Source organism: Schistocerca americana, chromosome X, assembly GCF_021461395.2.
Source record: "Schistocerca americana isolate TAMUIC-IGC-003095 chromosome X, iqSchAmer2.1, whole genome shotgun sequence".
In the NCBI taxonomy this organism is placed as follows: Eukaryota; Metazoa; Arthropoda; class Insecta; order Orthoptera; family Acrididae; genus Schistocerca; species Schistocerca americana.
In genome coordinates, this window is record NC_060130.1 from 444,593,261 (window position 1) to 444,609,336 (window position 16,076).

At 37.8% G+C, this 16,076-nt stretch overlaps 1 protein-coding gene across 1 annotated transcript in view; it reads right to left on the minus strand.

Moving 5' to 3' along the window:
• Positions 1-614: 614 nt before the first annotated feature.
• Positions 615-16,076, minus strand: part of LOC124555480 (cytosolic 10-formyltetrahydrofolate dehydrogenase) — a 178,702-nt gene continuing 163,240 nt past the window's right edge. Inside the window, exons 15-16 of the mRNA XM_047129404.1 lie at positions 7,332-7,531; positions 615-1,700 (exon numbers count right to left, since the gene is read on the minus strand). Coding sequence (XP_046985360.1) covers positions 1,645-1,700; positions 7,332-7,531 — 256 coding nt within the window. The 3' untranslated portion in view covers positions 615-1,644. The remainder of the gene's footprint in view (positions 1,701-7,331; positions 7,532-16,076) is intronic.

Sequence of the window (16,076 nt, forward strand, 5' to 3'; positions counted from 1 at the left end):
TGTGCTGACCCCATCCCCCTCCATACCACATCTACATGATGCCACATGGCAGCCAGTCAACACTGTGCAGTTTTCAGGGACTTATCATGGAGATGTTTGTCCCTTTAAGTCAATACAAAATTATGGCAACTATGTTTAACACATTAAAAAAACAAAATGCTATAATAAATTTTTGACCAGTGCCAAATGGAGGTTCAAATAGACCAAAACTAGTAGCTAATTTTCATACAGTTTATACAGCAGCTGATAGTGTACATAAATACATCTTTCATTAAACGCTTTTTATAGCTGTAACCTATCTGATTTTCATAAACTCGATTATGTTTTCACATGGTTTCTGTTTAAAAATTGCATAGCCAAGGAAAGCATGTGTTTGGAAGGACAACAGTGCATTTTAGTCGTTGAGGTGCAATATTCCCAAGGAATCTTTGTTGCTTATTCTTCTATGATCTTTGTCTGGGGAGGAAAGTAATAAGGGTTGTAGAAGGTCATACGGTAAATATCTATTTGTGTCTAAAGTACAATATGGCAGATTATTGCCCTCATCATCAAGTATATACTTCCCTCAAAGAAACTATAACAGAAGGGTATTCCATTTACTTACAGAAAAGAAGTACCATACTGATAATTTATTTATTTCGTATCTGAATCCACAATATGGCAAGATGGAATGATAAAAAAAACAAGGACGGCAACACTGATTTTCAGATCTCAAACAGTAAATTCTCATCCAATTGTTAGACACATTGAGATTACAGGTATTGTGACAGTCTGATATTGTCAGTGCACTAACGGTTCATCTATGTAGAAATCTTTACAATCAATGCTTCATTAATCATGAGCAAAAGTCATCATTTTACTATACACAGATCCAGCCATTTATAAACTTACTTTTATCACTAGTCTACTTTATTACAGCACACATCGGTTACAACATTCTCTCATCACACACAGTCTTTGTTCACATAGCATTTTACATTTCATTCTATTTTTATTTTGTTCAGAAAATAATAGGTAGTAGCTTATTACTGTCATACTAAAAGCAGCTACTTTAAAGAAATAATTTCTGAAGAAATAAAGTTGGATTCTGAGGGATTCCTGATATTCTGGTCAGTTTTTCTTCAGCTCAATGTGTGAGAATGTGGGGGGGAGCAGCATGTGCATGTAGTAGTAACATGGATGTGAGTGGCTGTGCATGCCTACACATGTCTATGCACATTCATCTTCATCAGAATATGAACCAGAGTAGGTACCTTGGTAAGTCGCTGTTAATCAAAGAAAGATGATCTCTCACACTGCTTTATCATGGCACATAGTAGTATCAATTATGTTTCTCATTCAGACCAGCAGTACAGTATATTAATGCAACAAGTTTACAGAAACATAAAATAAGAAAAAAAACAAGAAAAAAAAATGTGTCTGAAAGGAGTAAAATAAATTATAATGGCAAGAGATTCTTCATTGCAAGTTGTGCACCAAATATAGGATGAAAAAACTTATTAAAATATTTTGTAAAAAATAATAAAAAGATATTAACAAGGAAATGGCAAGAGTACGAGATTCTTAAATACAAGCTGTGCATCAAATATGACAAAATATATTCTAAAAAATAGACAGTAAAAATCTCCAGTCAGGAAAATAATATTAGTATTCCAGTGTGACACATTTCACTTTCAAGTATTCATTAAGGGCCTCCTCACCTGAAACAGAAACAAATGAAAAATCAGTCTCCAATTATTGAGAAAGAAATCCTTTCAAATTGTGTCCATTCTTATGGTCATATAATCTGCTAACATGTAACTGCCGATTTAAAAACAAATGGTTATATGTAAAATTTAGTTGGTTGTGTTGGGGAAGGAGACCAGACAGCGAGGTCATCGGTCTCATCGGATTAGGGAAGGACAGGGAAGGAAGTCGGCCGTGCCCTTTGAAAGGAACCATCCCGGCATTTGCCTGGAGCGATTTAGGGAAATCACGGAAAACCTAAATCAGGATGGCCGGACGCGGGATTGAACCGTCGTCCTCCCGAATGCGAGTCCAGTGTCTAACCACTGCGCCACCTCGCTCGGTATATGTAAAATTTAACCAAGTACTCCAATGGTGCGCAATGAAAAAAAAAAAAAAAAAAATCACAAAACATGCACAATCTCTTCTTATAAATCAATATCTTGTTTGATTTTAAAGAGAAAACAGTCCAGTGACAATTTATTGTTAGTTTCTAATGAGGAGAACACAATTATTGCTATGCCCGTTCCGCAAAAGGTAATGGAGGGAAACAACTGAGAAATGTTACTGCAACTCTTGCATCTGTAAAGAAGACTATCCTTGCCATCTATGAAAATTTTCACACTTGGAATTCCATGGAAGATTTTTCATAAAATCCTAGGATATTCTGGTCCTATAAAAATGCAATGGATGGACTGGAACATTACAACAAGTCTAGCATTTAAATAGTTGTTGATGTTATAGGGTTGAAATTGCTTGAATAAGAAGGAGAGTTACTTTATTTGTAAAGGTCTGTCTTGATCCAAAAAAAATGGTTCAAATGGCTCTGAGCACTATGGGACTTAACATCTGATGTCATCAGTCCCCTAAAACTTAGAACTACTTAAACCTAACCAACCTAAGGACATCACACACATCCATGCTCGAGGCAGGATTCGAACCTGCGACCATAGCAGTCCCGCGGTTCCGGACTGAAGCGCCTAGAACCGCTCGGCCACAATGGACGGCTGTCTTGATCACTTGTATGATCAAGATGGATCTTTACAAATAAAGAGCCACAATATTATTGCGGACTCATTTACAGATTTTACGTCTTCAATTGATAAGAAGAAGAGGGTGTGTGGAACAAAAACATAAAATATCAAATTCTGGATTTAAAAATGCATTCCCCTGAAGATATCACACCAAGTGTCACTGCCACATATACTTTGTATTAGCTGATAATGAAAAAAATGTCCAGCATTGAAAACCAAGTGAAGCATCAAGCACCAATGACAGACAAGATTACTATATAATGGATGATAAATGTTTAAGAGAAATGAAAATCATACAAGGTGCGATTGAAGACACCATAATAGGGCCACCAGTGTTCTCAAAACACACAGACGATTTGTCAGATGTGGACAGCAGCACTTGCAGAATAATTTCAACAGTTCATTCGACCAAACTCAACATAAACGTGCAAATTGTATCCACATTGCTTTCCTATTCTTGGGACTTAAAACACTAATATATTTTTACTGGAGAGTTCATTACTATATGAAAATTCTTCAAATGCATTTAGTTTCTTCAATTTCTTTCTACTACATATCTAGTACTACATTTGCTCAACTAAAGCTTCTGTTGACATCACAGGAAATCCCAACTTACTTTATACTAGTAAGTTCATTGTTTAAGTGGCTGTTATACAGTTGTTGCTACAGACTACTACATCAATTAATTACAAAATGCACACACTCAAGTACACACAAAAATTAAGAAATAAAAGGATGGTAGATCAGGGTTCAATAAGGTAATTAGAGACAATACAAGCTAGGATTGGACAGTGATATGGAAAGTAATCAGCAGTGTCATTTTCGAAGGAAAAACTCTGGGCCACACCTTAATGATTTGGGGGAAATCACAGAAAACTTAAATCTGGATGCCCAGAGATGGGTTCAAACATTACTGCTCCTGAATGTGAGTCCTGTCTGTTAAAAACTATTTCATCTCACTTTGTATCCAAAAAGGAAACTGGACGTATACACAATGACATTAAAGAAGCTTCAGACATGACTGTAAATTGTAAGACCAAATTCAGTTGTTTAGATATGAACCCAATGAAACTTTAAGAGAAATATAACAAATGTTATGTGTAACAAAGAGGATTTAATTTGATATGACAACAAAAGTAATTTACAAGAAAATTTACAACTGATAAAGGAACTGGATAAAAGCACAGAAGAAGAAAATATGCAGGTCACATGACAGCATATGAAAGTGCAAAGCTAAAAATACAAAATGAGAACAGAAAACTATGTGGGGAAAGAAAAAAAGAAAAATCAAAGAGTTGCCCAATCCTTGGTGAAGAATAAATCTATGAAGCATTGTCAAGAAGAGGAAAGTATGGAAGAAGTGTATCAAGAAAGTATGAATATATGAAAAAATTTACACAAAACAAAGAGAGGAAAAAACTGAGATGGAAGGAGTTTGATAAAATGGAAAAGCACTAAGATTACAATGACTCATAGTACGATTATCAACAAAGTCACAGGACCATGTTATGCATGTATTACATACGGTGCTGAGAGCTACAGTGCCGAGAGCTCTATGAATAGAAAACTAACTGAGGAAGAGATCACAACTGTATCACTGAAATATGAGAGATGCTTACAACAAGCATAATACAGTGGCTCAATGATAAATTACATATAACATCAAAAAAGTATAAAGAGAAAATAAAAAAATATAAATAACAGCATCTGACACCAAAGTAGAGCAGCTGTTGAGACACTGGACTCACACCTGGGAAAACAATGGATGAGATTCCCATTCACCCATCCCAATTAAGTTTTCCTGTTGTTATTGGGAATCACTTAAGGCAAATGCCGAGACGGCTCCTCTGAAAAGGACATGGTGAACTTCCTTCCCTAATCTCAACTTGCACTCTGTCCCTAATGATTGTCATCAATGAGACTCTAAATCCTTATCTTTCTTTTTTCCATTTCATACTGCACCACATTATCAATTGATAACCAAAACAGTTAAACAAAGTATCTTTTTTAATATTTTTTAATAAGTGACTGGCTCAAAGACTTATTGACTAATAGAACGTAGTGAATGTTCAACACAAGCAAAAGTAATACCAGTAGTGTGTCCAAGTAAGTATAATAGAATTGCTTCTGTTCTCAGTAAACATAAATGATTTATCACATGGAACCAGAAGCCTCTCAGATTGATCATTGATAATACTGTGAAACATGCCACCCCCTCACATAAGAATTACTCCTGTACCACCACCAGCACATTGCTCTTGTCAATTGTTCATATGGCTGCACCAACTACTATTTTCCCTCTGGACAAACATGTGACTGATTGATGAGCACATTCCTCAGTTTACTCATAGTGCAATTTTGATGTAGTTGAATCCAAAATATGTGGGCTTCTCTATATGCTGGCATGAGTGGGACATACACATTGCCTGATGTCTGGCATTCATATACTGCTCTGAGCCACTGATACACAATTTGACAAAAAACCCCAAAGCCTACAGCATCTTTAAATACTACAAAATGTGTTACTGAAACCATTATGTCATTTATGGGTTATAAATTTGAGCAGCCTTCTGATAAGGACACAAAGTTGACGATGAGTTGTCAATTTGGTTAAGAACTCATCCAGCTACAAACTTTCATATAGAATTCACTTGACTGATTTTGAGTCAATTGCCAGTCACTTTTCTACATTTATAGGGAAAAAATCATTCATTCAAGCTAGAGCAAAAAGTGGATGATAGGCAAGTATTCAGGGCAGTTTGAGAGGGTTTCTCAACACAATTGACATATTTATTTGGCACCCCCCCCCCCCCCCCTCCTACCTCAGGTATTAGGTACCTTTCTTAGGCATTTGCTCATTTTATTACTGTTGTAAGTGTTATTATCTCTCCTCCTCCCCTCCCCCCCTCCACCCTCATAGCTGAAAGGCATCATTCACACGCTTCATACAGTGGAACTGGGTTCATTTCCTGGTGACAGTACCAGTTTGAATTGACACACCCATTGCTGAAATGGCAACAGACAAAAAACAATATACACCATGCTGTGAGCCACATGAGATTCATTATTTAACTAAAAACATTATAATAAAAATGTCGTCGTGATATTTATATACAGGGTAGATCATAATCAATGATGAAACTGACAAGTGAAAAAAAACAGCAGCAGAAGCAAATGCATGCCACTAAATATAGGTCCACAAATGCGCCATTTGTGAGCCAGTTTTGAAGGTTTGGTTATGAGCTGCCACTCACTTCACTACGAAATACTGTTCTGGTACTATACATGTACATGAAATATAAACTTTTCATGTTATATACCCATATAATTAGGCTCAAATTTCACCCATGACCCAGTATACCTTGCACAATGTTGTGGAGACTAGTACAAGCATGATGGGACACAGGCATATTTTGATGCTGACGTAAGATGACTTTTAACACACCAGTACTGCATAAGATGGGTTAAGCAGGCCCTGTACCTTGGCCACAAAGGTCACCTGCCCTCAGTACTCTGGACTTTTCTGTCTGAGGTCATCTCAGTAGTGTCATCGACATGGTTGAAAATCTGAAGCAGTGAAAAGTAAAGTCGCAATTTATGAGATGATCCGAGAGTGTTTGAAAGAATTTGTAACTCACTGCAGTATTACCTCCAAATGTAAAGGTGACAAGTGCAAGACCTTCTTTAACAGACACAAGTGTACAGTAAATTGTAACAAGTATGTAGCCTTGTATTTCTTGTTAAGGTGGGTGCTGGATGAAAATTTGAACCTAATTAGATGTGCACTTGATCAAAAAGTTTACATTTCGGATACATTTAGAGTAACCATGATAATAATTCATACTGAAGTCAGGGATGACTACAACAGCACATTAGCAATTATTTTGCAAACAGCTCATCTGGAAACCCATGTTTACTGCAATTTTTTTGCCTCCCGTATCAAGTACTTTCAACTGTTTCAGTTTTCATTACTAATTATGATTCATTCCATATACTAATGTTTCATTAACAGCCCAAGGGACCACTTGTGTCACTTGGACCTTAAATTTGCCCCGCAAGTGCTTTATAGTTATCACACTGTCATATTGTCTCTAAAAGTATTCATTTGTTTATGTATTCACATTTTCTATTATATCATGACAATCAGATTTCTGGTGCTTTACTGAGAATTAGCCCTAAAACTTAGATATGAAAAAGTGTTTCACTGAGCAGCACTCTTGTTAAGAAAAAATGTTTCACCACAACTGAACAGTTTTTATGCTGTAGTTAAATATGTTGAATTTTCAATTTACCTAGTGGTAAAATCAATGAATGATTATACCATTTATAGTACGATAAAAGTGTTAATGACCTGAACAACCTTATCTGGTTATTTGGAGGGCACGACTCACTTAAGCAAATATTTCAAGCAATTTTCCAAAACAGTCATATGTTGAATGCTTGGTTCTACACACTTTTATATACAACATGGTGAAGTTATATTATTGTATTGCAGGAAATGTTCTGTGTAAATTTGCTGAAAGATTTTCAATGACTGTAATCCAAAATATTTGGAAGCTAAATAATATGTACCCAAGTCTTTTCCAAATCCAGATTGTTTGAAACCTCCAAATGGAGCTGCCACATCAGTCTTATTGTAGGTATTTATGAAAACTGTCCCTGCATCTATTTTCTCTGCTATGTAAAGTGCACGATTAATGTCTCTTGTAAATACTCCAGATGCGAGTCCGAATTCTGTGTTGTTTGCTCGGTTGATTACTGCGTCAATATCTCTGAAACAAATCAAAACAAATATTCTGAAATTGAAGTAAAATGCAACTAGATGGCAAATTTTGCATCTTGCTCAAGAAAAACATAATGGTGAAAAAATGAGTGTATTCACTAGCCTGTGGAACAATGAATAGAGCCAATTCATCAGTCATTCATGTTGATGTATGAACACGATGAATGTAGGTCATATCAATGTGTTGGCTGTCAAATACATTTTACAGTTTGTAAATATTTATTCACTGTGCACAATGTCAGTCTTATTATGTATCTTTGATAAGACCAAATATACATTATTTTGATGACAAAATATCATTTAGGCATGTCAGACTTTTCTGACATTTCAACTTGCACGTGAGAATGGTTATAAAGCCAAAAACATGATTATGTGAAATAAATAAATAGTAGAACGAGATTTTCACTCTCCAGCGGAGTGTGCGCTGATATGAAACTTCCTGGCAGATTAAAACTGTGTGCCGGACTGAGACCTGAACTCGGGACCTTTGCCTTTCGCGGGCAAGTGCTCTACCAACTGAGCTACCCAAGCACGACTCACGTCCCGTCCTCACAGCTTCACTTCTGCCAGTACCTCGTCTCCTACCTTCCAAACTTTTCAGAAGCTCTTCCGCGAACCTTGCAGAACTAGCACTCCTGAAAGAAAGGATATTGCGGAGACATGGCCTAGGGGATGTTTCCAGAATGAGATTTTCACTCTGCAGCGGAGTGTGCGCTGATATGAAACTTCCTGGCAGATTAAAACTGTGTGCCGGACCGAGACTCGAACTCGGGACCTTTGCCTTTCGCGGGCAAGTGCTCTACCAACTGAGCTACCCAAGCACTGGCAGAAGTAAAGCTGTGAGGACGGGGCATGAGTCGTGCTTGGGTAGCTCAGTTGGTAGAGCACTTGCCCGCGAAAGGCAAAGGTCCCGAGTTCGAGTCTCGGTCCGGCACACAGTTTTAATCTGCCAGTAAGTTTTAAATAAATAGTAATTTACAGTCAAATGGCGTAAATTTCTTTCAAAAACTTCTACTTAAGTATGTTTCCCCTTGAACGAAAAATTTTATTTCATGTTTCCTTTTAACTTAATTACTTATCATTGCTTATCACTGCATAATAGAGGGTACTTTTGATCCGATTAAATTAGATACACTTTTTGTTCCACAGACAGGAGACTACAAATACATATTTATAACAACCTAAACAAGATAAATTTTTGACCCTTCCACTTATACTAATGAAATGGTCCTCATGGATTTGAAATAAGTCAAAAAAATTCTAAGCATATTTTCATTTAGATAATAATAATAATCATGTAACAAAACATGTAAATGTACAATACACTGAGGTTAATATGATAATCCTTGGGTTATTGTAACCACACATCGACAGACAGGAAACAGTTCACAATATTTCTTTCTGTTGATCACACTACTGCAATGAAAATGTGCCGAAGTTGGCTTTTACATGACATTCACATTACCTGATATTGCCAATTATATACACATCAAAGGGTTCTAGTAAGTAATTTGCAAGTGGAGTGGAAGACATTGAACGTGATCCTTTAAGCTCCTGTTACACTGAAAATATTTATAACTGCTGGCAAGTTACCGAAAATGTGAGTTCCTGAATAATGGACACTTTCTGGGCCACAACAAGCGACTTTATTTCTTTGTGTGAAGATTATTCTTATTTTTGGTACTGTTTAAATGAAGTGAGCTGTCAGTTTTGAAAACAAATATATTATTGACGACAAATTTTATCACTGGATAAATATGTTGGGAAACAATAGGTGGTAATCCCCAGCTCCCTGAACACACCTCTGCAGGATGTTCTTCAGTCCACACAAGAAATAATTCACGTTAAATGGTTTCAAATTCAGAGAACTTTAGCTTTGTTTGCTGAGTTAAAAAAAAGGATCCTGTATGACATTATGGAATGATATGTTTCTCCCAATTAAATTTATTAGACTTATTAATGTCAATGAAAATTTCACTAGCTGATCTTTCTAAAACTATACTTGATATGCAATTTATTGTACTTGCCACCTCCTGCAATCTGTGGCAGACTTCTTGTTAATTTTAGAATTCCCACATATTTCCAGTGTTCTCTCTGATTCTTCTCAAGCATGGATTTAGCATTACTGAATGCAAGGGGAACACTGTGGTTTTAGTAAACACTACATTGTTGGGTTTTCATATTGTCACGGCAGCAGTTTTGGTGTATCCAGTGAACGTGTTCTTTATAGGACACTGTCAGAATGGAGTACCCCTTCTTCACTCAGTTGCTTACTTGTAAAGACATTGATGAGCTCTAGAACAGGACAGTTCCAACACCCATAACAGTACAAACATGGCTGCAGTATACCCACCCGACATCTGCCCCAATTCCTACAATAACAGCCCCTTTGCCTCCTGCATGTCATAAGCTCAACAGTAGGTTTGTATTTGACCCATGAAGGTTTACTGAGACTGTATTCAGTTCTACACAGTAGAGTGATTTTTGAGAAACACAGTCATTCTGTAGTGTAGGTTTATTCACCTACACTTCATCTTTGGGCCTAAACTCAGAACACATGCCAATTTTGGCACTGAAGAGATGAAAAAAATGGTGAAGTATCAAGGTCAATAAGATGTTTGGGCTTTCTTGAACTATCCTCTTCTTGAAACATATGAAGCAAAATTCATTGCAACATCCAGCCATAGAGTTAGAAGTTCTGTAGCCCAGCTGTCATGGCTAAACAGTAACATGCCAAGACGTGGGGAAGATGAGCATTTTCATTTTCATTCAGTCCTCAGCTGTTTAGAGTTGACTCAACTGGCCCATATTAAAAATGCAAAAAGATGTATTTTGGATATACCAATGAAATATGCTTACCTTTATGATGTAATAGTAATCTACCTTAAAAAAAGAAGAGACTTGATAACTATCAAATGTTTAAGATACAGTGAGTGAGTTTTGTGTATTTTCTGTCAAATTTATTTCTTTGGTCCAAACACACACTCAAACTCAGCTAATCAGCTATAAGAAAAATGGAAATTTGAGAATCTTATCCCTCTTGGAAAAATTTCTGTGGGCACCCATGCTTCCTGGATCCCCTCCACTCCCCAACCAATCAAGAGCATTAATGGATGATGAAAAGGGTAATTCACCTTCAACGGATCCTCCATTCCAACAAACCCCTGGCTTTAATATCCACTACCACTTTCTTGTACTTGTCTCTCACTTTTAAGGGTTTTTACACCTGTGCGCCTTGCAGCTAGTCACCATGCAACTGTAGCTTATGCCAAATGCAAGCAGAGGCACACGTGTAGGTGCATGCTTCTTCCTCAACATGTGCATGTGAGTGAATCCATTTACACCTCTGTTAACACTGTGCGCCTCTACTTCCATGTGGAGGCAAGCTGCAGATGCAAGGTGATGAACCACAAGGCACACAGTTGTAAACACACCTTTAGTTTTCTCAAACCATATCATTCACCTGCACCATACGAGACTTATACTTCATTCCTTTCCTTTCCTTCTTTCATTTTTCCTTTCCTTCTTTCTTTTTTCCGTTCCTTATCCTACAGCTTAATACTCAGTGTCACTCAGTTTTATTTCTAGATGACATATTTGTAATCATTTAAACTAACAGTCCCAATCAAATTCCTCAATCCATCATCAATACCTTAGAAAAATTAGAAAAGTTGATTAAAATTAAACACAGAAAAACTCAGTTAATGCAACTTAAAACAAGCAAAGTTAAATGACATTCAAATTCATTGTAAAAATCAGAATTTGTAGAAATTTGTGAAATTCCTTGGAATCCAGTTAGACAAAAATTTATCGCAGTATATACTTTGCAAATAAATTAAATAGTCTAGCATTTGCAATAATGATACTATTACAATGCTATCAGTATGGACATAAGGAAAGTAGTATATCGCAGCTACTTTGTATCAATAATATAGTATGGAATTATATTTTGGAGTAGCTCGAACCATATGTCTCTATTATTAAAACTTCAAAACACTATTATTAGAAATACGTACAATGTAAAGCAAAGAAAATCATGTTGCTCACTCCTAAAAGATCTAAGTACATCAAATGTTCCCTCACTGTACATCTATGAACTGATTACCTTTGTACATAGTAACCATCATTATTTGTACCAAATCAATTTCAACATTATTACAGCACCAGAAATCAAAATAATTTTATGCTGCCCACCCACTATTTAAAGCTTTACGCTCAAACTCCACAGTATGTTGGTATGAAAATTTACAAGGTGAAAGGAAAGAATTTTTCCACTATTAATTTATAAACATTGCAAAGGTGCAGAAATGTTACCATTCAGTTGAAGAGTTCATGGAGGATGATCTGAAAATTTGAGCTTGAGAGAACACATACTTAGGATGTTATATTTCGTTATTTTTTAAAAATCCACATGTTGTGTAACAATTATGTATTCAGTACAGTATATTAAATTAATTATATTTTAAGGAAAACTGTAAACAAGCTGTTGTGTTTTGATGTTTTGATGACTCTCCTGTACACCATGTCAATGACTTGAAATTGTATGTTATGAGACAATAAACTTCTATTCAATCTGTTTCTCCTATTCTTGATCCTCATCTTTTTTCAAAAAATAAGGTTACAACATACACAATGTTTAGAAAACAGAACACCTGGAACAACTGGAGATAGTATGTTCATATTCACAAGACATGTACATTAGCATGTTCTGCAGAAATGATTAGCACGAGGTCAACATCGACATTGCGACGCAACACCACCTACCAGTAAAATGTGCCTGTGGCTTTTGTTGGCACAATGAAATGAAGGTAACGGACCAGTCTGACTTGATCAGATGTGCAGAATGTTCCGCAGACATAGGCGCAAACCGTATCATCAAATTAGCGAGTTTGAAAGAGGGCACATTATTGGCATGAGGGAATGTGATGCATTCATCCAGGAAACTGCTTCATGGAAGGCCATAGAACACAACGAGATGGGTTAGGTCACACCACCAAGACAATCGCCTGCAAAGATCGACACCTCATCCGAATGGTATTGCAGGACACATCTGTGACCTCCTCAGCTCTGGCGCAACAGTGGAACAGAGTAACACATCACATACTACCAGGGGTGACAGTCCATCACCATTTATTATGGCATGGATTACGTACACGACATCCACTTCTCCACCTAGCTTTGACGAATATGCAGAAACATGGTACACAGCAATTGTATATGGAACTACATCACAGGGGACAGGAATGGCAACAGATAGTGTTTTTGGATGAATTTAGGTTCTGTTTGTTTGAAAATCATGGCCGCATTGCGGTTAGCCACAGACTGGGGGAGCAGCATCATACTGACTGCATTCGCATAAGGCATACAGCACCAACTCAAGGCCTTGTGGTGTGGGGTGCAATTGTATACAACCGCAAATGGCAGGTGGTGCATGTCCAGGGCACTGTGACCAGAGTGATCTACGTGAATGGCATCCCATGACCCATATCCAAATCCTTTCTGCACAACATCCCAGATGGCATTTCTCAGTAAGACAATGCATTACCACATGTTTCTGCATGAACAGGTGCCTTCTTGATGTCACACTATGTCAGCCTTTTGTACTGGCCTGCCAGATCACCAGACTTGTGGTCAGTCAAAAATGTGTGGGATATGGCAAAACGATGGGTGCAGTGCTGTGACACAATGCCAACTGTCACAGATGAACTTTGAAACCAGGTGAACGCAGCACGGATGGTTATATCACAGGACACCATTTGTGCTTACACATGTTGATGTCCTCATGCATAGAATGAATTATCTGGGCCCATGGTGGACCCTGTGCCCACTAGGCAATGGAACACATGCTGAACTGAGGTGACTGAAATGCTGATCATTTCTGCAGAGCATACTAATGTATATATCCTGTGAATACGAGCATCCTATCTCTAGTCGTTCAAGGTGTTCTGCTTTTTCTAATCAGTCTGAGAGTTGGTAAAGCTCTAAGTTTTCAAAGGTCGGAAGCTGGAGCAAAAATCAAAATGTGAATTGTCTGTTGTGAAACAGGAGTAGTCTGTATCTATAGTCCGCAAATATGAATACGATAATAACATGTTTTTAGTCAGTGTGTGATTTATAATATTCAAATAAAGTGAATACTCGAGAGTCACACATAATTGCTGCCAACTCCCTTGATTCCTACACAGCATCATTAGCCTCCTGCTTCACTGAAAACAGTTCTCTGCTCATGTGCTCTTTCAATACGGCAAAAAGAAACAGGTCACTTGGTGCTAGCTTGAGACTATACCCAGGTGATCCAGAATATCCCAATAAAAGCCGTTAATGACTTCTGCCAGTTTACCTGTAGTGTGGGCTGAGGTTCATCATGCAACAAACACACCCTCTTCAACAGCTGTTCTAACCCCCACTCCACCCTTTTTTTAACTGCCTGATAAAGCCTCTAGAGGGTCTCTCAGCACCTGTCAATATTTATGGATTGACGTGGAGTCAACAAGTCAAATATAAATAAAAATTCTTATTAAATCCTAAAGAATATCACAACAAATTTTTTCTTGACAGTATGATACCACTGCATTAATTGCCTTTTAAACTATGGCATGTACTGGGTCATCTAGGTTCCATACGATGTCACAGGAGATTACAGGAATTCTTCATCCCTCACAAACAACCCTGAGCCAACTCTACTCATTTTATACGTGTGGTGTTTGTTCTGTCAGAAATTTAACATAGTGGCTGTAAAAATCAATATTTTGAGGGAAGTACCAACGTCAGCCACAACTGGGCATTGCAACTGCAGCTGACATCAGTACCTCCTCAGAATGTTGATTTTTATTCTTTAATGTGTATGCACAATAGGGGCAATACTCCTTGTGGGAATACAGGAAATGCTGTGAGCAAATGAGGCAAATGGACAGGGATGCTACTTCATAGTGTGCAACAAGTTGAGAATTTGGGTTAGCTGGTAAGTGTGCTCAGATAGCAGTTAAAGCGACCACTTGCATAAAGCAGAAAATCCACGTTTGAATCCGTGTTTGACACAAATTTTCAACTTTCACCATTGAATTGCACTGCACAATGAAAAATGGGATAATGATGATGCACCACAAGCGAGTTATGCAAATTGGTCTCAAACTGGCACTCATATAGGTATCAGGCACAATTGTAAACTTTGGCAGCCGACAGATGCATGTGTGATGATGCAGAGCAATTTCACAGCACAGCTGGCAAGGATAAAAAACAGGGGACATGTTGATACCAGGACATAAACTCTCTGTAAATTTCATTCAGTATAATCAGTTGGAGAGTAACTACACCTTGCAGACAGGTGCATGTACAATATACACAGATGTCAGTATTTGAGAGAGATTGTATAGTTGCGCTCAAAGAAGCTGGTTGGAGTAATCGGTGAATCACTCGGCATTTGAATAGAAGCGATACCACTATATTTGATGATGTTGGCACAAATGGGTGAAACATGGCCAAACACAGTGTCAAGAAGGAAACAGCTGATCTAGGGAGATGACAGAATGAGATGACCGAGCAATCGTCAGATAGGCACTCAGAGCCCCAGATTCATCATCATCAATTCAACATGCAACTGGTGCTTCAGTGACCACATGGATCATTAATAGATAGCACACGCAAGGAGGAATGAGCTTACTGTGCCCCTTGCACTGACTATCATTGACCTCTGTAAACCAACAAGCCCATCTGCTGTGGTGTCAGGCACATTCAGCCTGAAATCTCATTGACTGGAGCAGAATTGTTTCCAGTGATGAGTCCTACTTTGAACTGAGCCCCAATGACCAGCAAAGACATGTCTGGAGATGCACTGGCGGCAGTGGGATAAAAACCTGACTGTTGCCCATCATACAGCCCAACAACCAGGAGTGATGGTCTGGGGTGCCATACCATTTCGTAGCAGGACCCCTTTGGTTGTCATACATGGCACCCTTACACCACTGTGGCACATCAACAATATTCTATGCCTCATTTTGTTGCCCTTCACAGCAAGTCATTCTGGACTTACATTTCAGCGCAATACTGCCACACACTCATGTTGCGAACTTCTACTATTTATCTTCGGGCTTGCCAAACCCTATCTTGGCCAATAAGGTTGCCGGATCTCTCCCCAACTGAGAATATTTGGAGCATTATCAGTAGGGCCCTCCAAGCAGCTCAGGATTTTGATGACCTAATAGAACAGAATTTGGGACAATATTCCTCAGGAGAACATCCAACAATGCTGTCAACCACTGACATGCTGAATAATTGCTTGTGTAATGGCCAGAGGTGGACCAACATGTCTGACTTGCTCAATTTGTGAATCTCTTCCTCTTCAATAAATCAACCAATTTTTCTGATAATTTGAGCATTTATTTGTCTGTACATGTACATCACATCTACCAATTTCCATCGCATTCAGATTATACCTTCATGTTTTTTTCCTTCCTTAGATTCTATTTCAGTGCCAAAATGCAGCTGACATCAGTACCTTACTCAATATATTAAATTAAATTTCTTTTGTGCTAAGT